The 27,173-nt window shown below is 44.6% G+C and overlaps 1 protein-coding gene across 2 annotated transcripts in view; it reads left to right on the forward strand.

The window, feature by feature from the left end:
• Nucleotides 1-27,173, forward strand: part of IPO9 (importin 9) — a 164,258-nt gene that overhangs the window by 121,640 nt on the left and 15,445 nt on the right. The window contains exons 15-20 of one of the 2 annotated variants that reach the window (XM_074936110.1): nucleotides 661-887; nucleotides 5,756-5,904; nucleotides 8,608-8,736; nucleotides 11,088-11,261; nucleotides 13,846-14,012; nucleotides 24,523-24,656. In XM_074936110.1, coding sequence (XP_074792211.1) covers nucleotides 661-887; nucleotides 5,756-5,904; nucleotides 8,608-8,736; nucleotides 11,088-11,261; nucleotides 13,846-14,012; nucleotides 24,523-24,656 — 980 coding nt within the window. Of the gene's footprint in view, nucleotides 1-660; nucleotides 888-5,755; nucleotides 5,905-8,607; nucleotides 8,737-10,985; nucleotides 11,262-13,845; nucleotides 14,013-24,522; nucleotides 24,657-27,173 lie in introns of both variants that reach the window. The other variant, XM_074936109.1, reaches the window with a different exon arrangement.

Below are 27,173 nucleotides of genomic sequence, written 5' to 3' on the forward strand. Positions count from 1 at the left end.
AATGTGAGGAATAACACCAGGGATGGCATGTGCAGAATGGAAGTTAATTTGGATCTGAAATGTAATGCCCTTTATAGTGATGTGCAAGTGGAAGATTTGATTAGAAGGTATAATACCAGTCACTGAAAGCTTAAACAAAAATGCAGACAGTAACATTATAGATGTAGGACTCAAATCATAGTTGCACTATTTGTACCAATGCTTTGTTAGTTGAGGCACTAGCCCCAGTTCACTTCACAAACCACTGTGTACTGTGGCACAGAACGATCCCGCAGAGCTGATTTTCGTGGTGCTTTTAAGAGAGTGAAAATCCCCATCTTCTTCACCGAAGAAGCGCAACTGTTCAGCTCTTGATAGGGTCTTCCCCATAGCTATGCAAGGAGGGCATGTTTGCCAATTACAAAATTTTAAAGATCTAAACTAATGTAGAGGATCCATCCATATTGGTTCTAAAAGATGAATAGCAATTTAATTTTTTTTAAATTCAAAATTTGGGTTTGAGTAGGAAAAAAGGAAATACAGGGGTCAGATGACTAAAACAAAAAATATACAGTTGGGATGAAAAGAGAGAGAAAAGAAAAAAATACTCTGATCTATGATCCTCTAGTGCTATTGTAAATACTATACTTGTGTGTTTTGTACCATGAATTCCTTATCTAGTTACTGTGACCAGCTGAAGATCTCTGAAAGCACCCATGTATTGCAGCCTTTCCTTCCCAGTATCCTGGATGGACTGATCCACTTGGCAGCTCAATTCAGTTCAGAGGTCCTCAATCTTGTGATGGAAACACTTTGCATTGTCTGTACAGTAGACCCAGCATTTACAGCAAATGTGGAGAACAAAATCTGCCCCTTCACCATAGCAATCTTCCTCAAGTACAGTAATGGTATGTGCCCAAAGTGTCTTTTAAATATTGATCTGTCTTTGTTAATGGAATCTGGTCAAGATTAATCTCCTGCAGGTTACCTGTAAAATTGACATTTGAAGTGTGTATTTAAAATGTACAGAATGACATTTTGGAAATACATTATCCTTAGATTTTTAAGGCCAGATGGAACGATTATCATCTAGTCTGACATCCTGTATAGCACAGGCCAGAGAATTGTGCCCGTTGATTCCTGTATTTAGCCCATTGGCAAGTAGTTCCAAAAATTTGCACTTTTTCTAACCTGAGTTTGTCTAGTTTCAACTTCCAGCCATTGGATCTTGTTCTGCCTTTGTCTGCTATATTAAAGACCCTTCTGCCATCTAAATCTTCTACCCACATAAGTGCTTATAGACTGTGATCAAGTTCTTTTAACCTTCTCTTTGATAAGGGTTTTGCAATAGCTTTCTGCACTATTAGTGAAGTATAAGAACTGGTATGATATGCAGTTGTATGTGAAAAGAGAACTTTCTTCCACCAGGAATAATGTAGGGGGCAGGCTGACTCATAGGTCAGAAGCGGGCATTTTGTATATAAAAGTATGGCTCTTACTGTCCTGAAGTAATAAGTTGAGGTATTAAGTCATTCTGAGGAAGCCGTACTATTTTTGCATTCAACTTTCCCTTTGTTTCCTTAAATGGAGTTTATCCAATAAAATCCCAGATTGGTTTACTCTTAGCTGTGTGTTACAGCATACCTTGTTGCCTGAAGCCATCCTCTTACTAGATTTCTGTTAACATTGCACTGTCATCAGTCACTAGTGTGTAGACAAATCTGCATCCATTGATGAAGGTGGACAGAACAGGTTTTCTAAGGTTGCTCTCATAATCTGAACTGTTGAATGTATTAAGCTGTTACCCAAGTACTGTGCTGCCTAAATTCTGTTTGAGTCAGTAGAATAAATAGGCAACCTCTGCTGAGAGTGTGGTATGTGCAATAGATGTCAGAATTGACTAAAGAGGTGTTACTTATTAGTAACTAGTCCTGTGAGAGGTACCTCTGAATGTATACACTTCTGGGAATTGGGCTCCCTGCTGCCTTGTGCTCAGAACTCCTTAGCAAGCTGCATCACTTGGTGGAGGCACAGGTGCCCTCTCAATGTTGAATGTTTGACTGGGGTTCAGGGGAAAAGAACTGAGGCAGAAGCTAGTACATTCCCTTATATGACCACAGCAGTGTCCAGAGACATATAAAGAATTATGAGGAAGAGGGACAGGCAGGCAGGAAGTGTGAATATACAATTTCACTGTCTTTGTATATATTTTTGTTGCCACTTTTTGGAAATTGTAGCAGGCAGTGGAGTCCAGGTGGGGGGTGAACTGAGGAACTGTTAATTTAAAAGGGGGCAACTGACAGAGTGGGAGTAGTCTAGGGCTGGGTCATCGCTCTGTAAGCTTTGTAAGTGTCCTTGTGTGGGCCAAATTGAGAGATAATTAGGACTGGGTGATTAACCAGTTAATGAGGGGATTCAGCTTATCAGTTGGGGATTGTTAAATGGAAGACAGGGAGAGGGAAGAAAGGGCAAAGAAGATCAGGATCTGAGAGGTGAGATCTCTCCTTCCTCCCTGTGCCTAGGATGTATGCCGAAGCCTGGGAAAAGCCTTTTGGTGATGGGACATTAAGCTGCATAGGATATTGGGAGTAAAGTACACTGGTGAACTTACATAAGAGCATGTGATTACTGTTTGCACAGAGTAATTCAGGGTGTGGGAGCCCACCCTGTGACAAATGGGGGCTTATCCAGGATTTCCCATTCCAGCGTAGGCAAAGGACCAGAAAGGGGAGCCGATGAGAAAGCACAGCGGACTCGGCAATATGAAGGAACTTCTGCACTGGGTAGTTGAACAGAAAAAGGAGTTACAGAAAACCTTCCAGGAGTTTTAACAGAGCCAGCACACAAACAGTCCTTGTTATCCTAGACAAGCCTCCACTTGTCACGGGGTGAGCTCCCGCACCCTGACTTTCTTTTGTAAACAGTCCTCACACACGCTTACGTAAGTTGCCCGCAGTGTACTTTATTTACAGTGTCATATGGAACTTCATGTTCCATCACCATAAAGCTTTTCCCAAGCTTCAACATACCCCCTTAGATAAAGGGAGGTGAGGAGGAAAGAGATCTCACCTCTCAGTTCCCGAGTTTCTTTGCCCTTCCTTCTGTCTTTGTCTCCCATTTAACAGTCCCCAGCTGAATCCCCTTGTTAATTGGTTAATCACCCAGACCTCATTAATTATCTCCCAGTTTGGCAGGGATGTTTACAAAGTGCACAGAATGGTGAGCCAGCCCTAGGCTACTCCCACTCTGCCACAGGGTGCCAAGTCCAGCAAGCAGTGTATTAAATTCCATGTAGCCATTCTGGAAATCTCCACAATAAAGACATTCTGATAACAAGCCATGGAAGTGGCATTAGCCATGATGGAGTGGGCCCTCGCTAAGGCATAAGTCTATATAATCTTTAATCCACTCTCAGCGTGTTAGTGGAGATGGTATTCCCCTGATGCTGTTTACTATAGACCACAGTCAGAAACTATTCAGAAGGTCAGAGACTATCTAAATGGTTTGGACCTCGGATCCTTTTAACATCTAATGCAGCGTTTTTTAAACTGGGGTCTGTAGGCCCCGCTGATCAATTTGTCCCTATGTTGTAGGGAGATGTCCCAGATGGGTCTGGTTTTGGCTTGGAACCAGATTTGGGAACCATGGACAGCACTGCAGACTTCCCCTTTTCAATGGGAATAGGTTTTAGGACTCAAGAAGGCCTCTTGTGATCATGCTCAGTACTGGACCCATGAGCTGCCTGTTCCAAGGCACCCTCTTGAAGGGCTCACTGCATCGGGAAGGCCTGGAGATGGGCCTGCCATTCTCTTAGAGCCCCTGGTGTAAAGGCTTTGACACAGCTGGCAACACTCAGAAAAGTGTCGATCTCCAAGGTAAAGGAGGCATATTGTGTAGGCATCAGATGCTGGAAAGACAGTGGGGCAAGAGGTACACTGCTTAAACCCCTCTTTTCCATAAGACTAGGATCAGCCATGCCATCGCCAGGCTGAAGTGACTTGAGGTCAATTATACAACAACGTGTAAAATCTAAATGAAGATTGTAAGAAATAAATCATACTAAAATTAACTATATAAAATTGATTATTTTAGTCAAGTCACAAATCCAGAGTCCTAGACCGAGAGCAAGGTATGTATCTCTGTGATGTGGAGATAGAGAAACTGAGCAGCAGGATGCATTGCTTTATATAACTTTGCCAATCATACATTTAACTTAGCAAAGACATAACAAGATCCAGTGGATGGAAACTGAAGCTAGACAAGTTCAAACTGAAAATAAGCACACAGTTGTTTCTGGGAGGGTGATTATTAGAACAGCCTTCCTAGGGACACAGTGGATTTTCCACCTCCGGGGATTTTTAAATTGAGATTGGATGACAAAGTTATGGACTTGATGCAGGAATCACTGAATTAAATTATAAAAGGAGTACTTGTGGCACCTTAGAGACTAACAAATTTATTTGAGCATAAGCTTATATATATGCTCAAATAAATTTGTTAGTCTCTAAGGTGCCACAAGTACTCCTTTTCTGTTTGCGAATACAGACTAACACAGCTGCTACTCTGAAACCTGAATTAAATTATATCACCTGTGTTATGCAGGAGGTCAAACTAGATCTTTATCATCCCTTCTGACCTTAAAATCTATGCATTTACGTCTCTAGCTCTTATGGTTGCAACAAAAATGTTTGAAATATGAACTTTGTAATGTAGTAATGCCAGCCTGAGTCTCCAGACACCCTTAATCATTATAACTGTATAAGAGACGTTTCAGAGTAGCAGCCGTGTTAGTCTGTATTCGCAAAAAGAAAAGGAGTACTTGCGGCACCTTAGAGACTAACCAGTTTATTTGAGCATAAGCTTTCGTGACCTACAGCTCACTTCATTGGATGCATAAAGTATAAGATAAATGTATAAGAGAAGTTTAACTTGTCATTAAGTTTGATAGCTATATGTAAACTTCAACTATTTTATTGTAGAATATCTTAACAGAAACATCAATTTGTTCTGCTTATTTATTGTTGATATTGGGTAGCTATCCAGTGAGGTAACTGAGTGCTGGTAGTTGTTTGGGTTGCCTGAATGAGGAATTCAAATGCACCACCGCCAAATTTTAAATTAACTCGTTCCCTTTCTGAAAAAAATCCCTTCCAAATACTGAAGCCCTAAACTGCTTCCTGTATACCAAAAACCATAACTGTTTTCCATGTATTTCTTGGTGCCAAAGCTAGGGTTCCCTACCCAGGTGTCAAAACTTCCAACTTTCCCCTGACAATTTCTGTGGTGTAGTTAAACTTTGTCACTGTAAAATTCTGCCCCAGGCTGAAGGCTGCAATTTTGTGGATGGCATAAAATTGAGTTTAATACTAAAATCATTTGAATTAAACATTGTACTTACTGCCCTGGTCTGAGGGACAATGAAGGGCAAAGGGGTGAGGGTGAAATGCCACATTATTCCCAGTTCCCTATTGTATCAGATTTGTTGTGCAGCATGATACTTGGTTCCTTGGCTACAGACACAAATATACTGAAAGTCTACCTTCATGCACAGAATTGTTTAGTAAATGCCATATAGCCATACAGAAACTGATTGAATTTTCTTCCGATTACTTCTAGTTGCTTACTGAGGCTGAAAGTAAACTGGATGTTCCAGTAAAGACTATTCGTGTAACCTCCTGTAATGAAATTTGCAGTTTACCTTATTGAAATGATAGCAACAAAACTTTAGACCAATACTCATTAGTTTGTCTTAGTAACTGGTGCTTTCTCACTCTAGATCCTGTTGTTGCCTCTCTCGCCCAAGATATCTTTAAGGAGCTAGCACAGATAGAAGCCTGCCAGGGTCCAATGCAGATGAGACTAATCCCAACTCTCGTCAGCATCATGCAGGCTCCTGCTGATAAGATTCCAGCAGGGCTTTGTGCAGTAAGTACTATGGCAAAAGATGGTTTAGCTGCAGGTTGGGTTCTCACTGCACCTAGTAAAAGCATTGGCTTTATGCCATTCCATCAACCTGTTTTGGTATGAAAAGAGCAAGAAAGGAAGCTCATAAACTACTATTGAGCGATGTCTTCAGTGACTGAGATCTTTCTGTGGGGAAAGAGATCTCCAGGTTTGGAAGAAATGCACATCATAGTCTTTTATCTCTCAGTTGTCTGTCAGCCTTCTTCCAGTCTTTACAAAGTGTCTTTAGCTCTTTCTTACCATTTGAAATAGTGCAACCTATGGAAGTAAGTTTTCTCACAATAGGGCATTCTCCAGTAATGCACATTACATGTCATGAACATGGTACATGTCATGAACATGGTACATGCACAGTTTTTAGAACCCAAGCTGTACATATCCTTCCATGTGAGTTTGCACCTTTGTGTACACAATGAAACACCTCACATGTAACTGTGTATATGTAAAATATATAGGATCATGCTTTATATTGAGATTCCATTTATAAAGCATTAATACATGATTAAAATATTTATAATAACCAGCAGAGAGGAGTATATGTTATACCTGGTTATAAACACATCAGTAGAAGGTGGTTTTATGTCATTCTAACGGGCTGTTATGAATAAGGCTGCATGTCTGTCACGGAGGTCATGGAAGTCACTAATTCTGTGACTTTCCATGACTTTGGCAGCGGCCGGTGGGGCATTTTGGGTGTGGGAGGGGGCTCAAGGATGGGGTGGGGAGTTGAGATGCAGGGTGGCGCTTACCTCGGGGGAGGCTCCCCAGAAGCGGCTGGCATGTGCCTGCAGCTCCTAGGCAGGGGCCCAGGGGGCTCTGCATGCTGCCCCTTCCCATCTGGCGGGGACAGCGCACAGAGCTCCCCTGCCTTCCCTCCCCCTAGGAGCTGCAGGGACACATGGAGCTGGGTAGGGAGCCTGCCAGCTGCACCAATCCTCCCTACAGCACCAGTGGGGGTCCTGTGCCATGCGCCCCCATACATCCCCCTCCCCCCCAGCACCAGTGGGGGTCCTGGGCTGCGTGCCGCCACCTCCCGCTCATCCCCCCCAGCACCAGTGGGGGTCCTGGGCTATGTGCTGCTGCCCGCTCTCCCTCCTCCCCTCCCCCAGCACCAGTGGGGGGACCAGGCCACGCCCCCAGCACCAGCAGGGGGTCTGAGCCGCACTCCCAGACTGCCCCCCGCAGAGCATCCGTGGCCTCCCGGCCCAAGTTTTAGTTAGGGATATAGTACAAGTCATGGACAGGTCACAGGCTGTCAATTTTTGTTTACTGCTTGTGACCTGTCCAGGACTTTTACTAAAAATACCCATGACTAAAACGTAGCCGGAGCAGTCTATTGACCTGTCTTACTCTGACAGTTGATTAACCCTTTATTATAACATGCATTATTAATCATCATCCCTTTTCAAATCAAATGGAATGATATAAAGTGTCATCATAGATAAATTTACATATGCACTCTCACACTTGCCAATATTAAACTAAAATTTGAATTAACTAGTAAGGGGAGTCAGTTGTTCTGCACTAACTGCCAGAGCAGGGGCATTTGTGGTTAGTGTCACATGTGATTTGAATAGATACAAATGGAATGACTACATGCATATTTTTCATGTCGCTCAGCCCAGCCTTTTGAGAACTTGCTTGCATGTTGAGAAGCACTTTTTAAAATAACTGATTTTTGTTGAATCCCCTTTTGTGCTTTCTGCTGGTTGAGGAAGCTGAAGAGCCCGACTCTTACATTTTAAGGGTGCATAGTTGATGAGAGGAAGAGATATTCAGTCCTCCTGCAGTATTTATAAACGTCCTTTCTGGTTTGGCCTTGGTTCCTTTAGGTGAATCAGATTAATGGAAATGTTTCACCACACAAGCTTTTTAAAATAACTGCAGGTGCAGCTGTATCTCAGCAGAACAACATGTTGTCACGGGTGACTGTGAAAAGTACCTTTGCTATGGGCTACCTGCTATCTTCAGACCTCCTTGGTACTTGTGTTTCTGAGGCATGTTACAGGGGTAAAAGCTGAAAAATCTGCTTTGTTTTCTTACAAAGCATAATCCATCCCATGAAGTCCTATGAAATGGGCGTGATCAGAGCCACTTGGACAACACAACTGATGCTAAAAAGCTTCCTTATTTGAGAAAGGGGGGTTAAAAACTACCTGCTGCTGAACGTTGGCCTTCACCTGCTGCCGAAATAATGTGTTTCCTGTACAGGGAAAGAGCTGCTGCTGAATGCTCCATCTGTTGTCGTTCAGCTGCCTGCTCCATATCTGTCAAGTGCTGGTGACTGGCAGCAGAGGTTTGATGTGGGTTGGGGGTAGAAATGAGGCTCTGTTCTTAGGAAATCATCCTTATAAGACTCCTGTTCAATCTGCAGTGTGTATGATGGGTGGCATCTCCGGCACTCACTAGAAACCAAAGCATTTCTCCAACATTTGAAAAGTTTTCAAGAAAACAAACTCAAACACCCCTCTCCCTCCCCCCCTCCCCCCCATGTGAGCGAGGCACCACAGGAGAATCTGCACTGTCACTGTTGTGTGCCCTCCCCCCATTATCAGGTAGGCCTTCGAATCTCACCCTGCCCTCCCAGGCTTTGTGGAAATGCTGAGTTACAGTGCAGTGACTGCTGTTTAAAAGAGCTTCTATTTGTGTGCTTTCCCCTTTCAGACTTCTATTGATATATTAACCACTGTTGTGAGGAATACGAAACCTCCTCTTTCCCAGCTCTTGATCTGCCAAGCATTCCCTGCGGTGGCTCAGTGCAGCCTGCACACAGATGACAATGCTACCATGCAGGTAACGTCTATAGGGAAGTGGCAAGGAACTGCAGGGTCATGTCAGTCCAAAGCTTTGGATGACACAAGTCAGTCAATTGACATGCTTTATCTAGTCTTTAAGGCAGAGGGGGGCAAACTACGGCCTGCGGACCACATCCGGCCTGCAGGACCCTTCCCTCTGGCCCCCAAGCTCCAGCCAGGGAGCGGGATCAGGACAGGACCACGGAGGAGCCAGCCCAACTCCCCAGAAGCATGGTGAGTGGGCAGAGACTAGCCCCTGGCCCCTCCCCTTATGCTCCCCTCCCTTCCTGCCTCCCTCACAGTCACAGTTCCCCCAGCACCTGGGCAGCATGGCTGCAGCTCTGCCTGTGCGGCACAGCTAAAGCGTGGCCAGACCTGGTGCTCCAGGGCAGCGTGGTCAGGTGAGGAGCAGGGAGGTTTGCAGGGGGGTGGTCAAGACCCCTGCTGCCGGGGACAGGGGCAGAGCAAACCAGGGCCCCCCTCCACCTCCAGAATGCTTGGCCCCTGTTCCCAGCACTCAAGCCCAGACAGGGAGAGAGCCTTGCCCAACTACCAGGGAGAGCAGCCAAACAAGCAGGGGAAATCTACAGGGAAAGGACTGAGATCCCCTTTCCCCCACCCCACAGGTTACATGGGGTGGGGAGAGCAGGGAGGGTTGGATAGGGGGCGGGGGAGGCTCCAGGGGCGGTCAGGGGGTGGGGAGCAGGGGGGATTGGATAGGGGATGGGCGTCCTGGGGGAATGGTCAGGGGACAGAGAGCAGGATGCAGGAGTCCTGGGGGGGTTGAATGGGGGTGGGAGTTCCGGGGGGCTGGAATGGGGGCAGGGATCAGGCCACACCTTGCTGTTTGGGGAGGCATAGCCTCCCCCAGCCTTCCCTACCTGGCCCTCCATACAATTTCTGTACCCGATGTGGCCCTAGGGCCAAAAAGTTTGCCCACCCCTGCTTTAAGGGGTCATTTTGCCTTGTGGGGGCTCAGTCTGACCCCACCAGCAGCCACACTGGTGGTTTGCCAGAAGCCTGAGTGCTCTTCCTATCTTTTATAAATTGCTGCCATCTTCATTTTGGTGTCTGTGGTGAGTTTTGCTAACCCTCCTTTTAACTGGCAGGTCAGGACCAGTCTTGGTCTTTTCTCTTTAGGACTCTGGAGCATGCCATGAACATGTCCCTTTTTTCTCTTGTAATTAACCTGCCTGGCAGAGGCTTTCTGTCAAAGCAGCCTCAGCCTGCGGAGCCCAGGCCTTGCTTCATAGTAGGCAAGTCTCCTGTTAATTTGAGTGGGGGAAAACAGGAGGCAAGGGGAAAAAACAGATTTGATCCCAGTTCCCCTCTTGCACCTGTTGACAGCATTTATCAAAGGAAAGTGGCTAAAGAAGCAGGGCGAGTGGAAATGCTCAGGCAGGCTTCACTGCCTGCTATTGGTCCCTGATTTCCTCGGAACACCTAACTCTCTGAGCAGTGGTTGCTTTTCTGCTGCTCCCCCATCCTGGCCAGTTCCTGCCTCACCATATTTTCTTCCTTTGCCCCTCCACCGTACTCCCAGAGCCTTTGCAGGTGAGTAGGGAAGGGGCACGAGCACCTTTTGTGCTCCACCTACCGATAGCCCCTGCTGCTGCCTGATGAGGTCATCATAGCAGCTCTAAGCAAGGAATTGGGACTTTCAAGGTTATAGGAAGCAAGGCCTTTTGAGCCTTCCAGCTTCTTAAACATGTTTGTGAATAGACCAAGGTGGGTCAGTTACTCACCCTGACCTTCAAACAGAGAAAAGCAACTTTGTGGTTCCAACTTCTGTTTCTCACGTGGGTGGGGCCCATGGAAAGAGGTCACATTGAGCAGTGCTCCAGCGAGAATAAGGTGAATACGGTGTGCCAGATTGCTGAACTGCAATCTTTTTTGAAACAGAGCGCTTTACTGTAGAAATCTGGGTCATGTTTGTCCCTCATGCTACTCTCTAGCTACTCCGGACTCTAGCTGTTTGGAATCTCTTGGAATGTATCTGCATACTAGATTAATGAAACAGAATTGCAGATACTTGCACTCCAGGTCTTCTGAGCACTGAATTTCTCACAACTGCCACCATTTTACCCATCACACGCATCTTGTTTACTAATTCTTTCTTCCTGTTTAAAGTGCTTTGTGCTGTGGTGAAATGGGTGTTCTCCTTGGTTACTTGGGGGTGCCCACAACATATAGTTGGTTTTGAGAGTCTGACAGTTCTAACACAGTAATTCTCTCTCTTGTATTCAGAATGGTGGTGAGTGTCTGCGTGCATACGTCTCAGTAGCACTAGAACAGATTGCACAATGGCATGATGAGCAAGGCCACAATGGGCTGTGGTATGTCATGCAGGTGGTGAGCCAACTCCTGGATCCACGGACCTCAGAGTTCACAGCTGCCTTTGTGGGCAGACTAGTCTCCACACTGATTTCCAAGGCAGGAAGTGAGCTGGGAGAAAACCTGGACCAGATTCTGAGAGCAATCCTTAGCAAAATGCAACAAGCAGAGACACTCAGTGTAATGCAGGTGAGCAGGCTGGGAGGCCACTGGAAACAATGGTTCCAAGTTTCAGGAACTGAAGTATAAGTTTACATTACATGCCTGTGAATCCACTACCTATGCAATTGCAGATTCTAGGTATGCTACAAAAATGGCTATCCTGTGGACATAATTTCCTGCCTTGAGGGATCAAAGGAATATGAATTTAAAGCCTTTCATCACGTATGTTGTAAGCCATCTCCTGACTTTGGCACTTCTTACTGAAATTTCAGTTGAGGTGTACTTGAGATCTAGAAATATCACTTAGTCTCTTCTAGAAGTTGAGTGGTGTTTTCTTATAGAACAGTAAGTAGGCAAATATCAAGTAGAAGTAAAGAGATGGTGTTACCGCTATATAACACAGTAGTGAAGCCGTTACTGGAATACTATGTCTTGTTTTATTATCTGTTACACAGAACAATGCTGGTAAACTAGGGCTCATTGAAATATATTTTAATGCAGCCGAATGCAAGGTCATCTAAGAAAAAAGAATGTAGGCCCTACTCACAGAATAGGGGGACTGTGTCCTAGAAGTAACGACTCTGCAGAGGGTATAGGGATCATGGTGTATTGCCACAGCATCACATTGGGAGCTCATGTTCAGTTGGTGAAGAGAGCTAATGCAGTCCTAAGATGTATAAACAGGAAGATTTGATAGCACCTGGATTTTTAATATAGCACTCAAATGCATAACAAGATCTAGTATCTGGAAGCTGAAACTAAATGGATTAAGAGTAGAAATGAGGTGCACATTTTTAACAGACGATAATTGACTGTTAGAACAACTCACCTAAGGATGATGTCTTCTCCATCGCGTCTCTAAATCAAGATGGGAGTTGTTTCTAAAAGGTACTCTAGCTCAGTGGTTCTCAAACTTTCTACTAAGGCAACCCACCAACTACATTTTGTTCTTTTTGGGGGACCCACTATTATTCCTGGTTCTCCTCTTCTCAGCCCTCCAAGCCAACTGCTTGGCTCTTCCAGCCCCATTGCTCTCACTTTCCCACCTCTGTCCCCTCTTGGAGCCCCAGCTGATCCCTCTCTCCCTGCAGAGGGGCTGTGATTGCTACTAGGCGGTTGACTAGCCACTCGCTGGCTCTGGCCACTTTCTCTGGACTACTACTGCCCAGATCCCTCTCCCTACGCTGCTGTCTGGGGGAAGTGAGAGCCCTAGGGTGGAAGGGAGCGCCTCCAGGACATATGCAGCCCACTTAGACCCTTCTGTGACCCACTAGTGGATCCAGGACCCTCCACGTGGGAAACACTGCTCTAACTCCACCAGAAGTTACTGGGGTTGGTGCAGGAATAAGTGGGTGAAATTCTGTTTGTGAAACTAGATCATCATAATGATCCTACTAGCCTTAAAAATCTATACATTGATAGTGCTGGAGTGTGAGGAAAAATAAAATCTTCCTAGGTCATTACTTTTATGCTCTACCTTACCCTGTCTGAAGCCCCTTAATACAGTGTGCGCCAAATGTCCTTTATTTTGCTGCCTGCTCAGGAGGAGAGGAGGTGTTTTTATGACAGCTGTCCCCAAGTATAGCAGTAGGGTAGTGAGAGGTATAAAATATTCCTTTTTAGGAATGTAAAAGCATTTGTTTGCAGTTGCTAACAGCACCTTTCCCATTGGTCAGTTGCAAAAATCTCATCCTCGTGCCCACTGAAGTGGGACAGGTGGAGATACTTGTAGTCCTGTGACTTCTGTAGTGCACTTTTCAGGTCAGTGTCCCAAGACCCTGGGAATCTGAAGAAGCTGTGCAGCTGCATTCTAATCAAACAAACAGTCTATTTTAAAAACTTAGATTCCTGCTTTTCTTATTAAAGTTTAAGAATATTGTTCATTTTTAACTGCTTGGTCTTTGAGTCAGAACCTTGGAAAGCTACACCGTGTAACCAAAAACTGAAAGTTTTAGGAAGGTGGACAAAGCTGTTACTAAGCCAGGTTGTTCATCTCCACTGGCGAAATGCTACTGGGTTGGGTTTCATGAGAAGGGGGAATGAGTATAGTCTTGTGGTGAAAGCACTGGGCTAGGACTTGGGAGATAGACTTGGTGTATGTCTGTGGGCAAGTGACTTAATGTCTAAGGCTCTCATCCCTTTTCCGGTTGAGGCATTCTCCCACTCTGTCTCTCTTGTTTGTTTAGGTTGGAAGCTCTTCAGGGCAGGGACTGTCTCTGCCTATATGTTACAGCATCCAGCACAATGGTGCCCTGATCTTTGTTGCATCTTCTAGATGCTACCATGATATAAATCATTTTTTCTGGTGGAGAGCCCAGTGCCAGCTCTCCTGGTTTAGTCATTTTTGTCCTTGCTTTAGGAGGGCTTGTGGGTTTCAGATGCAGGTGAGTAGTTTAATTTGTCCTGTCTCGTTCTGTGGGCTAAATAAGGTGGCAAGCACTCGCTCCTACTCTAATTCACTTGCTTTCTTGGCTAGTGGACAGGCTTGCAGGGATCTGTATGCCTTTTAGTGTTAGCAAACGCATGAAGCCTCCGGGGGTTTGGTAAAGAGAAAACACTTAATTGTTAGGTTATTACATATGTACAGCTAGTGTTCTTTTTTCTTTTGTAGTCCTTGATCATGGTATTTGCTCACCTGGTTCACTCCCAGCTGGAGCCCTTGTTAGAGTTCCTGAGTAGTCTCCCTGGGCCAACTGGCAAGCCTGCTTTGGAATTTGTAATGGCTGAATGGATGAGTCGGCAGCATTTGTTCTATGGACAATATGAAGGCAAAGTCAGGTAAGATAGTTCATAAGCCAAATGCTTGTACTATCTCTACAGCATACTAGCTGCTTGCCCCGTTATATTTTGTAGCTAGGTGCACTTGGTGGTGGGGTAAATTGTAAGCCAGCTGGAACAAGAAACCAACTCTGCTCCAATGCTGGACTGAAATCTCTTCCTCCTTTGCTAAATGGCAGCCCTGTATATGGAGAGGGAGGAAAACAATTGCAGAACTGGAAACAGTCTGGGTTTTTTTCCTCTTACTGCCTAATCTTTTTTGTGCAAGAGCAGATGCCCAGCTGACTGTAGAATGTACTTTAAAGAATGCATAGGGAAGGAGTTGGGAGAGATTTAAAATGCGAGAACTGGTGAACACAGCTCATGGAAGTGATTATCATTTATATTTACTGTTTCAAAGCACTGTACAAGGTAATTGTTCAGGGTTTCTCAAAAGATGTTAGGTGTCTTCACAATAGTGTAATAGAATCCAGATAATCAGTGGGGATGAGGAAAATCAACTGAAATGTGATACCCTGTCTAGAATTGACTTTTCAGAACTTCAATCTCTACACCTGTTTTCCCAGTGAAAGCTGGGTTTTAGTGCTTGATACAGCATCCAAGAACTTGAAGTGTGTTGTCAGCGTAGATTTAAGTTGTGCCTCAACTGATCTCTTTGCATTATAGAGGAGGGTTAAACCTAACACTCACCAGATTATTAAACTTATTTTTCTTCGAGTACTTGCTTGTGTTGATTCCATTCTTGGGGGGGGGAAGGTGTGCACGCGCCCGCATGCAGTTGTCAGAGACTTTTGCCTTAGTGATATCTGTAGGGTTGGCTGTGGCGCCTGCTTGAGTGCCATGCTTGTGTGTCGATATATTAGTCACCACCAAGTGTACGCCCTCTCAGCTCCTTATTACTCCCCATGACGGTTGGAGCGCTTTGTCTTACAGATCACAAGAGCATTATCAGTTCTTTACAGCTTTTGTTATCTTCTTTGTACATAGTTTGTAGGTATTTAGTTAGCCATTAGGTCAAGTGTTAGGTTAGCTGGTAGTTAGAGTCCCGGCTGTCTTCAAGTCACCAGGGCCTGGTGAAATGCATCCTAGAATACTCAAGGAATTGACTGAGGAGATATCTGAGCCATGAAGGATTATCTTTGAGAAGTCATGGAAGACGGGAGAGATTCCAGAAGACTGGAAAAGGGCAAATATAGTGCCCATCTATAACAAGGGAAATAAGGACAACCCGGGAAATTAGACCAGTCAGCTTAACTTCTGTACCTGGAGAGATAATGGAGCAAACATCTAGAAGATGAGAAGCAACAGTCAGCATGGATTTGTCAAGAACAAATCATGTCAAACCAACCTGATAGCTTTCTTTGACAGGGTAACAAGCCTTGTGGATAGGGAAGAAGTGGTAGATGTGGTATATCTTGACTTTAGTAAGGCTTTTGGTACTGTCTCGCATGACCTTCTCATAAACAAACTAGGGAAATGCAATCTTATAGATCCTCTGTAAGGTGGGCATGTAACTCGTTGGAAAATCGTTCCCAGAGAGTAGTTATCAGTGGTTCACAGTCATGCTGGAAGGGCATAACGAGTGTGGGGATCAGTTCTGGGTCTGGTTCTGTTCAATATCTTGATCAATGATTTAGATAATGTCATAGAGAGTACACTTCTAAAGTTTGCAGATGATATCAAGCTGGGAGGGGTTACAAGTGCTTTGGAGGATAGGATTAAAATTTCAAAATGATCTGGACAAACTGGAGAAATGGTCAGAAGTAAATAGGATGAAATTCAATAAGGACAAATACAAAGTATTCATTTAGGAAGGAACAATCAGTTGCGCACATAAAAAATGGGAAATGACTGCCTAGGAAGGATTACTGTAGAAAGGGATCTGGGGGTCATAGTGGACCACAAGCTAAATATGAGTCAACAGTGTAACACTGTTGCAAAAAAAGCAAACATCTTTCTGGGATGTATTAGCAGGAGTGTTGTAAGCAAGACACGAGAAGTAATTCTTCTGCTCTACTCCGTGCTGATTAGGCCCCCACTGGAGTATTGTGTCCAGTTCTGGGTACCACATTTCAGGAAGGATGTGGACAAATTGGAGAGAGTCCAGAAAAGAGCAACAAAAATGATTAAAGGTCTAGAAAACATCACCTATGAGGGAAGATTGAAAAAACTGGGTTTGTTTAGTCTGGAAAAGAGAAGACTGAGAGGGGACATAAGTTTTCAAGTATGTAAAGGGCTGTTACAAGGAGGAGGAAGAAAAATTTTTCTTAACCTCTGAGGATAGTACAAGAAGCAATGGGCTTAAATTGCAGCAAGGGAGGTTTAGGTTGGACATTAGGAAAAACTTCCCAACTGTCAGAGTGGTTAAGCACTGGAATAAATTGCCTAGGGAGGTTGTAGAATCTCCATCATTGGAGATTTTTAAGAGCAGGTTAGACAAACACTTGTCAGGAACGGTTGAGATAATTAGTCCTGCCACGAGTGCAGAGGATTGGACTGGATGACCTCTTGAAGTCCCTTCCAGTTCTATGATCCCAGGATCAGGTACAGCGGCATCTTGATCTGGTCTGTTCCTCCTGTCACGACCTGGGACTGTTTAATAAACAAGACAAAGCCAGTGCAGTGCATAGAATTCATTGGAGTGGTCCTAGACTCTACTCGTTCCAGGGCCTTCCTCCCTGAGGTTCAGTTCCAAGTCATGGTGGACTTCACCGTGTACATGCAAGCCCACCCTCCCACCACCACTCACACGTGCCTGTGGTTATTGGGACACATGGTGGCCTGCACTTACGTGGTCCGCCTCAGGTCTCTGCAGGCTTGGTTGGCATTGGTCTACATCCCTAACTGGCACAGCGTGGACCGGGTGGTCTGGATTCTGGCCTGTGGACTGTCTCACTCACCTGGTGGCAGGATCCTACATCGGTGTTGGCAGGAGTCCCCTTTGCAGCTCCTTCCCCATCGGTAACACTCGTCTCCGATGCATCGGCGCTGGGGCGGGGAGCCCAACTGGGCGATCTCAGCATGCAAGGTCGCTGGTCCAGTCACAATCACTTCCTCCATATCAACATCAGGGAACTCAAAGCGATTCGCCTGGCCTGCCAAGCCTTCCTACCTCACATAGTAAGCAATGTGGTCCAAGTCCTAACAGACAACACAGCAACTATGTTCTAAAAAGAAAAGGAGTACTTGTGGCACCTTAGAGACTAACCAATTTATTTGAGCATAAGCTTTCATGAGCTACAGCTCACTTCATCGGATGCATAAAGTGGAAAATACAGTGAGGATGTTTTTATACACACAAACCATGAAAAAATGTGTGTTTATCACTACAAAAGGTTTTCTCTCCCCTCCCCCTGCTCGAGGGTAGGTCAGTTTTGGCCCAGGACATAAAGGTCAGGTTCCTCAACGGCCTTGAGTGCTTTTACCCGCAAGTCAAGGACCCCGTTCTTCCGTGGGACCTGAATCTGATGCTGTTGCGGCTCATGGGTCCTCCACTTTGAGACTCTGGCTTTCTGCTTTCTCCTTCTCCTGTCCTGGAAGGTTGAGTTCCTGGTCGCAGTAACATCTGCCCGCTGGGTCACCGAGATTAAGGTGCTCACCATGGAATTGTCCTGTGCTGTCCTTTACAAAGACAAAGTCCAGATGAGGCCACACCTGGCCTTTCTGCCCAGGATGGTCTCTCAGTTTCATACGAGCCAGGACACTTTCTTATCTGTCTTTTTTCCAAAGCCACATAAGTTGGAGAAGGGAGCGTAGGCTGCATTCCCTAGACATCTGGAGTGCATTAGCCTTCTACATTAAAAGGATCAACCCATTCCGCAAGTTAATGGAATTGTTCGTCGCAGTGGCCGACAGGATGAAAGGTCGTCAAAGACTTTCTTCTTGGATCACTGCCTGCATTTGCTACTGTTATGATCAGGCAAAGGTGTAACCCCCGGTGATTGTAATGGACCATTCGACCAGGGCACAGGCCTCTTCGGCAGCCTTTCTCACCCAAGTGCCTATCCAGGACATCTTTAGGGTGGCCACCTGGTCGTCTGTCCATACGCCCACGTCCCACTACCCACTTACCCAGCAAGTCTGGGACAATGCTGACTTGGGTAGAGCAGTACTACAAGCTGCCAAACTGTGAACTCCAAGCCCACCTGCACTCAAGGGGGCGCCACAGCTGACCCTACAGATACCGCTAAGGCAAAAGTCTCTGACAGCTGTGCACATGGGTGCGCACATACCTGGAATGGAATTGACATGAGCAAGCACTCGAAGAAGAATAAGTTTAATAGTCTGGTGAGTGTTAGGTTTAACCTTCCTCTATAATGCAAAGAGATCAGTTGTAGCACAACTTAAATCTAAGCTGAGAACACACTTCAAGTCACCTAAAATGGAATCCACATGAGAAAGCACTCGAAGAAAAACCGGATACCTACCTTTTGTAACAGTTGTTCTTTGAGATGTGTTGCTCATGTCCATTGCATTACCCATTCTTACCCCTCTCTCGGAGTTGCTGGCAAGAAGGAAATGAGAGGGCGTAAGGTCATTGGCGCCTAATATACCACTGCATGAGTGCAGCACTCAAGGGGGCACCACAGCCGACCCTACGGATACTGCTAAGGTAAAAGTCTCTGACAACTTCACGCAGGCGCACACGTACCTAGAATGGAATGGACATGAGCAACGCATCTCGAACAACCACAGTTACAAAAGATAGGTGACCGTTTTTTCTTTCCTGGTAAGTTCAGTGCACTAAAGTTATAGGGCAAACTGGCAACTGTTAAAAATAATCAAGAAAATCATGCTGTCCAAAATGAAAGCACACAAATGAATAACTAGATTAGGAGGCAATTTGGTGTAGTGAATGGGGCACTGGGTCAGAAGACCTGGATTCTATTCTCAGTTCTGTCATTGACCTGCTGTGACCTTGAGAAAGCTACTTCATTTCTCTCTCTCATTGTTTACCCTTCCATTCTTTGTCTTGTCTGTTTAGATTGTAAAATCATTAGGCAGGGATTGTTTCCCACTGTGTGTGTGTATGGTGCTTAGCACAATGGGGCCCCAATCTCAGTTATTTACTGAAGTGCTCACAATGTGCTAGGTGCTTTCTGAATACTCAAGGACAATCCCTTCTCAGAGAGCCATGTAATCCAAGGATAAAGTAGACAGAGGTTAGAAAAGGATACAAGAACAATAGGCAAATTATATGCAAATTAGATGCAAGTCAAGTCAATTCAATTCAATATAAGCAGCATGATGGAAGTGGTTCTTTTAGAGGGGCTTAAACAAGGACAGGAGAGGCTCAGGGAACTGGGCTTGTTTAGTCTGCAGAAGAGAAGAGTGAGGGGGGATTTGATAGCAGCCTTTAACTACCTGAATCGTGGTTCCAAAGAGGATGGAGCTTGGCTGTTCTCACTGGTGACAGATGAGAGAACAAGGAGCAATTGTCTCAAGTTGCAGTGGGGGAGGTCTAGGTTGGATATTAGGGAACACTTTTTCACTAGGAGGATGGTGAAGCACTGGAATGGGTTACCTAGGGAGGTGGTGGAATCTCCATCCTTAGAGGTCTTTAAGGCCCAGCTTGACAAAGCCCTGGCTGGGACAATTTAGTTGGAGTTGGTCCTGCTTTGAGCAGGGGGTTGGACTAGATGACCTGCTGAGGTCTCTTCCATCCCGAATCTTCTATGATTATATGATAGGATAGGAGCTTTGTGGATGAGTCCAGGGAGAGCCTACCATGGTGAGGGAACTGTGTGGAAGATTTGTAGATGGTTATGTAAGAATCTGCCAGACAAGGCTGGGAGCATTGGTAAAGCAGAGGAGAAGGGGAGCAACATGAACCTTGATTAGGGAAAGGCAGAGCTGAGCTTTGCGGGGCATAGTAAATTTAAATTTGAGATTTGTGGAACCAGTAGAGGGGTTCTGAAAGAGACATCACTTTCGCAAAACTATGATCAATTTTGTACAAAGTATGTCTTGTGAGGTGTCATTTGAAAACTCATCTACTGAGCATTATTGTCCTGGTAAAATGTGTGTACCAACATTGTATGTAAAGTTATACAATTTTACTGTATTACATTGCTGAGACGTGTGACGTTTAGAAAAGCAGCCCAAACCAGTTTCTTCAGAGACAAAAGGTTAGCCAGCACCTCAGCCAGGTGTCAACACAATCAAGTGTACTATTGCTGGGTTGAGTGGCCATTCTTTGGCAGGAAGAAGGGTGTGAGCGAGACATTTACCTCTTGGCAGACAGACTTGCTGTCACCTGAACCCCTGTTGGAAATGATTCTCAAAGAAGAGAAATGCTGTAAGGGAGAACAGAGGACACACATCACCTCTCTCTCTGCACGGCATCAATAACGTTTGAAACACAAAGGAAGCGTCATTGAACTGGGGGAGTGGCCCCGACTGAAGGAGTTGAGCCAGTAAAACCATGGTGGTGAGAAAACCTTTGCTTTGAATTCATTTAGCTTTCTAAATTAGGTATTAGTTTGTATTTTATCTTTTATTTCTTTGTAAGCAATTCTGACTTTTATGCCTCATTACTTGTAATCATTTAAAATCTATCTTTCTGTAGTTAATAAACTTGTTCTATTGTTTACCTAAACCAGTGTGTTTGGACTGAAGTGTTTGGGACCCTCCATTTGAGATAACAAGATTTGTGCATATCATTTTCTATTAATTAAATGATGAACTTGCTATGAGCTTGTACTACACAGAAGGAAAGAGCTGGGCAGTACAAGATGCACATTTCTGGGGACAAGTCCAGGACTGGGAATTTGCTGGCTTTGCTCTGCAATATAATTCAGGAGTGGCTGGCTAGAAGCACTCATATATTCAGCTGGGAGTGATTTTGCATGTTGGAGGTTGTGTGAGAGCAGACTAGGAGTGGTGGTTCTCACAGTAAAGCAGTGTAAAAAGGGCACCCCAGGTTGGAGAGCTGAGGGGACACAGCTGTCCATCAGTCCAGATTGTACCCTGGGGAATGTCACAGTGACATGATCAGATAGATGGTCACAGAAAATGTCTTTGGCTGCATTTCATATGGATTTAAGAGGAGCAAAGCATTAATTTGGAGTCCAGAGAGGAGGATGAAATAGTAGTCAAGGAGAGACAAGAGGCTGAATGAGAGAGTTGGCTGTAGAAATAAAAAGGATGGATCTTGGCAACAATGAGGAGGTAGAATCAACAGTTTGGATATGGCCAGGATATGTTGGGCAAAAAATCAAAATAATCTTGAGATTGGAAACCTTAAGTAGAATGGACAGTGATGAAGAAGGAGGGGAGTGGAGAGAATTTGGAAGGGAAGAGCAGTTCTGTCTTGGCCATCTGCAATTTAAGATAACAAGAAAACCAAAAGGAGATGTCGGGAGAAAAGCAGAGATTTGTGGGATTAGCTGGAAGGAGACAGGTCAGTGGTAGAGAAATAGTTTTGCAAGTCATCTGCATAGAAATGATAGCTGAAGCCTTGTGAGCTGATGATCATCCAGTGGAAGGGTGGAAAGTGAGAAAAGCAAAGAAAGGGCCAAGGACAGAGCCCTCGGAGTGAGTGGGGTGAGGAGGATCCACCAAAAGAGAGAGAGAAGAAACTGTAACAGAGATAAGAGGAAAAACCAGGAAGAAACAATGGGTAAAACTTTCAAAAGCACCTAGGTCACATTTTTAAAAGACTGGGGCACTTAGGAGCAAGAGTCCCATTGCTTTCAATAAGATTTAGACTCCTAAGTACTCAGTCTCTTTTGAAAAGAGGACTTAGGCTCGGAAGTTGCTTACGTGCGTCTGAAAATTTTACCCAGTGTCTCAAAATCCCAGCAAGTGTATGATGTCAAGATGGATCTACTGTGTTAAAAGCAGAAAAGAGGATGAGGATGGTGTAAAAGGCCCTGAGATTTGGCTAGGAAATAGTCATGAGAGCTGCTTCAGTAGAGTAGAGAAGTCAGAAGCCATATTGCAGGGGATTCAAGGTGGTGCTTGGGGAGAGAATGCCTTGATTTTAGACTGCACATTCAAAGCTTAAAGGGAAAGGGGAGGGGGGAGGTAAGTATCCAAAGAGACACATCAGAGTGAGGGATAGCTTTTTGAGGCTAGGGAAAAGCAGGACAGACTTATACTGTGAGGGTCAGGGATGGGGTGAGCCTGGGGGCAGTGGAAGTACTTGTCCAGTTTTGGCATCAGCATTTCAAAAAGGATATTGCAAAATGGGGAAGGGTTCAGAAGAGAGCCATAAGAAGACTTATGGTCTGAACACCCGCCTTACAATGAGAGACTAAAGCTCATTTTATCAAAGGGAAGGCTAACAATGGTTTAACCATGGGCTAGAAGTACCTACTTGGGGAACAGATGTCTGATGAGAGGGCTGTTTAGCAGACAAAGACGTAACAATATCCAATGACTGGAAGCTGAAGCTAGATTGTGTCAAACTAGACATAAGGCTCACATTTTTGTCAGTGAGGGTAACTAACCATTGGAACAACTTACCTAGAGATGCAGTGGATTCTCCATCACTTTAGATCTTTATATCAAAAATGTCTGTCTTTCTAAAAGATCTGCTCTAGCTCAGCCAGGAGTTTTCGCTTGATGCAGCAATCACTGGTTGAAATTCTATGGCTTGTTATGCAGGAATTCAGACAAGATGATTGTTTGTCCTTTAAAACTTATTTTAAGAAAAACTAAGGAGAGGCAAAGATATAGGATCACTGGGGCAGGTGGAGGGGTTAGGGTTGGAGAGAAGGCAATAGACTACTGGGGCTGTGATGGAGAAGGAGGTGAAAGTGTTGGGAGGGGGGAAGGGCAACTTTTACAGGCTCCAATTTGAGAAGGCTCCCAAGACACGTGGTGTTGCGACTTGGCACACAGGGTCGCAGTGCCTCTCAGGTCTGGCTCAGTGGCCCTTCGGTCACAATGGAGGGGCAGCTGGGCCAAACCTGAATGATGCCATGATGCCACTTGCTGGGAGCAGGGACCTAAGCCCAGTCTTTCAGGACAGGAGCCAAGCTGCTGCTGCAGGTTGTGTGTTGCAGACTCGTTCTTCAACAGCTCCACCCACCCCCCAAGACCTCCCCTCAATGGTCATTTTTTGGAAGGACAGGGGACCTCAGTTTCAGATTTTGTCTTGGGCCCCCCAAAACTTCTGCACCCTTGGCTGGTGCAGGGGAAAATGAGGGGTGATCCCTGTGGACTGAATTTTCTTTTTGACGTATGCAAGTTCTTGTCACACAGGGCATGTGAGACGGAAATTTGATTTGATTGATCCATTTGATATTAACCACTTATGTCAGTTAGCATGTGACTTCTGTGGGGTTGTTACTGTCTTGAAGTTATGAATAAATTGACACTTTAGTTGTGTGGCTAATTTATTACACCCACTATACCAGTGTTTGTCAAACGGGAGGTGCCTACCTGAAAGGGGATCACAAGACTGTTGTAGGTGGGTCGCGAGAGCGGCAGCTGCTGGCTGGGCACCCAGCTCTGAAGGCAGCACCACTGCCAGCAGCAGCGCAGAAGAAAGGATGGGATGGGATGGTGTTGCCACCCTTTCTTCTGCATGCTGCTGGCAGCAGCACTGCCCTCAGCTGCTGGCTGGGCATCCAACTCTGAAGGCAGCACTGCTTCCAGCAGCTGCGCAGAAGTACGGGTGGCATGGTATGGCGGGGGTTGTCACAGCCTGAAATATTTTCAAAGGGTTTCCAGTCGTGTGCCCCCCCCCCCCCCAAAAAAAAAAAAAGAAAAGAAAAGAAAAAGAAAAGCTGGAGAACACCTGCACTATACCCTAGTGCTTTGAGAAGTTGGGGCCGAATTACTTTTTTTTTTTTTTAACACACTAGTCATTTTTGAAGAACATGAATAACGTAGTGCAAAACAAATGTGTGCAGAGCCGTCAGCCATTTCTACCTTGTAGCTGTGGTCCTCTTCCTCCTACCCTGTTCTCTTTTGTTGCTGTCTTCTCTCATAACATCGACTGTTTATAGACTTGTCAACTCTTCTGACCTGGGACTGTCCTAGTTGTTTATCAAGCACCTCGCACATTTTGGGTCCCATGTGTGTAGTAGCAGGGCTTTAGAATGAGTAGACGGGTCAGAAGTTGGGACAATAGCTATGAAAAGGATTCGGGAACCTTAAACAATGTTTTTACCCCTAAATTTCTGTCTGAGAGGCATCTTCATCATACCACTTTGACCAAGTTTTTGGTCTGCCATGATTTTTAATAGAGGGGCTTGCCTCTTGGAATTGAGGCAAAGCAGGGGTAATGTGAGTCCTTTGTGATGGATGAAGCAGGGGAAGAAGCCAAGAAGGAGGGGCTCATGTCCTTGAATATCTGCAGCTGGAACTTCAGCCTTTTTCACGAGCTGAATAAGCGGGTGGACGTGGAATATTTTTTCATTTTTGAGTTCATATACAACTATAGTGAACTGAACTTTGAGATAAAGCCTGTAAACTGAATAAAGTTATATTTGGTTCATGAATTTTGGATTATGTATAGGACAGAGGGAAACTCATGCACTACACTTTTCCTCCTCAGCTCTGTAGCATTGTGTAAACTTCTCCAGTATGGTATCAACAGTGATGACAAGCGCCTGCAGGACATTAGGGTGAAGGGTGAAGAAATATTCAATATGGATGAGGGAATACGCACACGATCCAAATCAGCCAAAAGTAAGTAATCAAATTGCTCTAACAGGGTTGGGTCTATAAATATTACCTCGTGGTACACTTGGAAAGCCTCTAAAAGATTTTCTAGGTCTCCTGCGGTTTTGTTGGGTATGTTGCTATTACAGAAAACAGACTTTTTTTAATTGGAACTTTCCCAAAGTTAGCAAGATTAATATACCTATTAATTGCTTACCAAATTCTTGTTTGGGTTTGGGAACATTGCTCTTACACTTCTAATTTAAGATTAGGGGAAATTAGAAGGCTCATGAGGTATGGAGCCCTTCAACTGCTATGTCAGTAGATCATTCATTCCTAGCTGAAGGACCTAAAATTGATACCATCGGGATGCTTGGTATTTAACTCTGTGAAATGAGCTTTCAGTGGACAATATTGGTAATCACAGTAGAGGAAATGAAGGACTGACTTGCCCAATGAATCTGAAGTTACCACCACTAGGTGGTAGAGTATACTTTACACCAGGGGCATGGCTCATGGGATTGGGGGGCAGCTTAGTAGAAACTTGCACTATGGTCATGCTCTCCCTGAAGGACTTCAGTCTCTATTGCGTTCAGCCCAGCATCTTTAATCAGCATTACATTTAATTTAAAATAAGTGTTTCTCCTGATAGGTTGGGAACCCACCGGCCTAGACTATTTACCAGTGTGGGCTACATATGCAACTCTCTGTGTTGTGTTATGTGGGCTGCATCCACACAATATATGTACTACCTCTGTGGCCCTGCGGATGTCACATGGGCTGCAGCTGTGTGCTAATTTGGCCCTGCGGGCTAAGAACCACTAATCTAGGCTTTTTGGTGTGTTTCCTTTGCAGAGATCTGTAATAGTAATTGTATTGTGGTAGGCCCTAGTGGCCCCTGCACTCAGTTGAGGGAGGCATTACACACCCATGACAAAATGTTCCCTGCCCTACAGAGCTCTCTATCGAAGACGTCAATCCTGCACCTTATTGTTTTGGGCCCAAGGATCTGCTCACAGGTGACAGGATTGAGATCTTAGAAAGTAACATGTGGAGCTGCACTGGGGAATACAGGATGTAAGCAGCAGTTGCAACACACTTGCTGTCTCCTCACCGAAAAAAGCTACAGGAACATTGTCTGTATAAACACTTCATCACAGAGACTAACTGCCACCACTTCTTTGTTTCACAAGATCTTGGTTTCTTAGAGAGGAGATGAGATAGTAGTTTACCATCTCTGTGTAACATACATTTATTCAGTCTCACTAGGGCTGTCACGCTGAGTTGTCTCATCTGGGGCACTAAAACTTAATATTTAACTCCAAGTGTACTAGTTTTATTGTACCTTCTCCCCTCACTGAAAGGTACTTTTAGAAAGTTCTTGTGGCACTCCCCCTCTGTCTGCGAGTCACTTTGCTAGCCCCACAGTATAACTCTGATTGAGACATTGGGCAACCGGCATCAACATCGGTGCATAACAAATAAGTAGCATTGGATTGAGATGAGAATAGTGCTGGCTTCAGCTACAGGAAAGGAAAGGAATTTTTTGAACGTTTGTTTGGTAAAGTAACGTTGATTTTTGTAGAGTTTCTGCCCCTGTGTTTTAGTGACTAAGGGTTACCGCTCCAGGGTGACTGTGCTGTGCTATGTGTTGGCCAGGTACTCATTTGAATGGATGTGATGATGCCAGCTCCTGCTCCCGTGGAAGTCAGTAGCAAAACCCTAATTGGTTTTTAATAATAGTAGGATTCAGTCCCTAAATTGAAGATTGGGTTTGGGATCCAAACGCTGATCCTTAGCATCGTTCTAGACTGCCAAGCTAAAGCAATTTCTCAGCATTGCTGTGTCTAAGTTACTGTGACAAATGTTCATTAGATCCTATTCTCTAAATGAGATCCTGACTTGTTATTCTTTGAAGCTTTCAATTTTATTCACTTTACAATCCAAATCAGAAACTTGAACTTTATTCCAATATTTAATCCAAATAGAACTCCCTTTTTTGAATTATCTAACAATCAAACAGAACTCTTGAAAATATGATTATTACTTAAACTTTTTCCCAGTTCTTTTTGATTTTTTGGGCCTGATACAGAATTAGTAAGTATTTTGGGTTCTTCCTCTATCTTTTTTTTTTGTTTTTTGCCTTCAGTGTTTTTGTTTCATGCATCAATGTTTCATAACCATGAAGAGGAAGGTGGGCATGTAAATATTGAATGTGCACAGTTGTTAAATTTTGGTCCTGCTCAGTTTGTTGTATTTAAGAGGTTTATTAGTCTGAAACTAATGTCCTGAAGAGCGTTCAGATGAAGCAATAGGCTACACATTTATATTACCAGTAGCACCTGAGACCCCAACTGAGATTGGAGCCCAGTTGTGCAAACACATAGGAAGAGTCAGCACCTGCCTCAAATAGCTTACAATGTAAATAGAGAATATAATATTACTTCCACTGCCCTACCCTTTATCTCCATTTTACAGATGGAGAACTGAGATCCATTTGTTCCATCATTAGTTACAACTCTTCAGTATTTGCCCTTACACTTT

The sequence above is a fragment of the Natator depressus genome, chromosome 21, assembly GCF_965152275.1.
Source record: "Natator depressus isolate rNatDep1 chromosome 21, rNatDep2.hap1, whole genome shotgun sequence".
NCBI classification, from domain to species: domain Eukaryota; kingdom Metazoa; phylum Chordata; order Testudines; family Cheloniidae; genus Natator; species Natator depressus.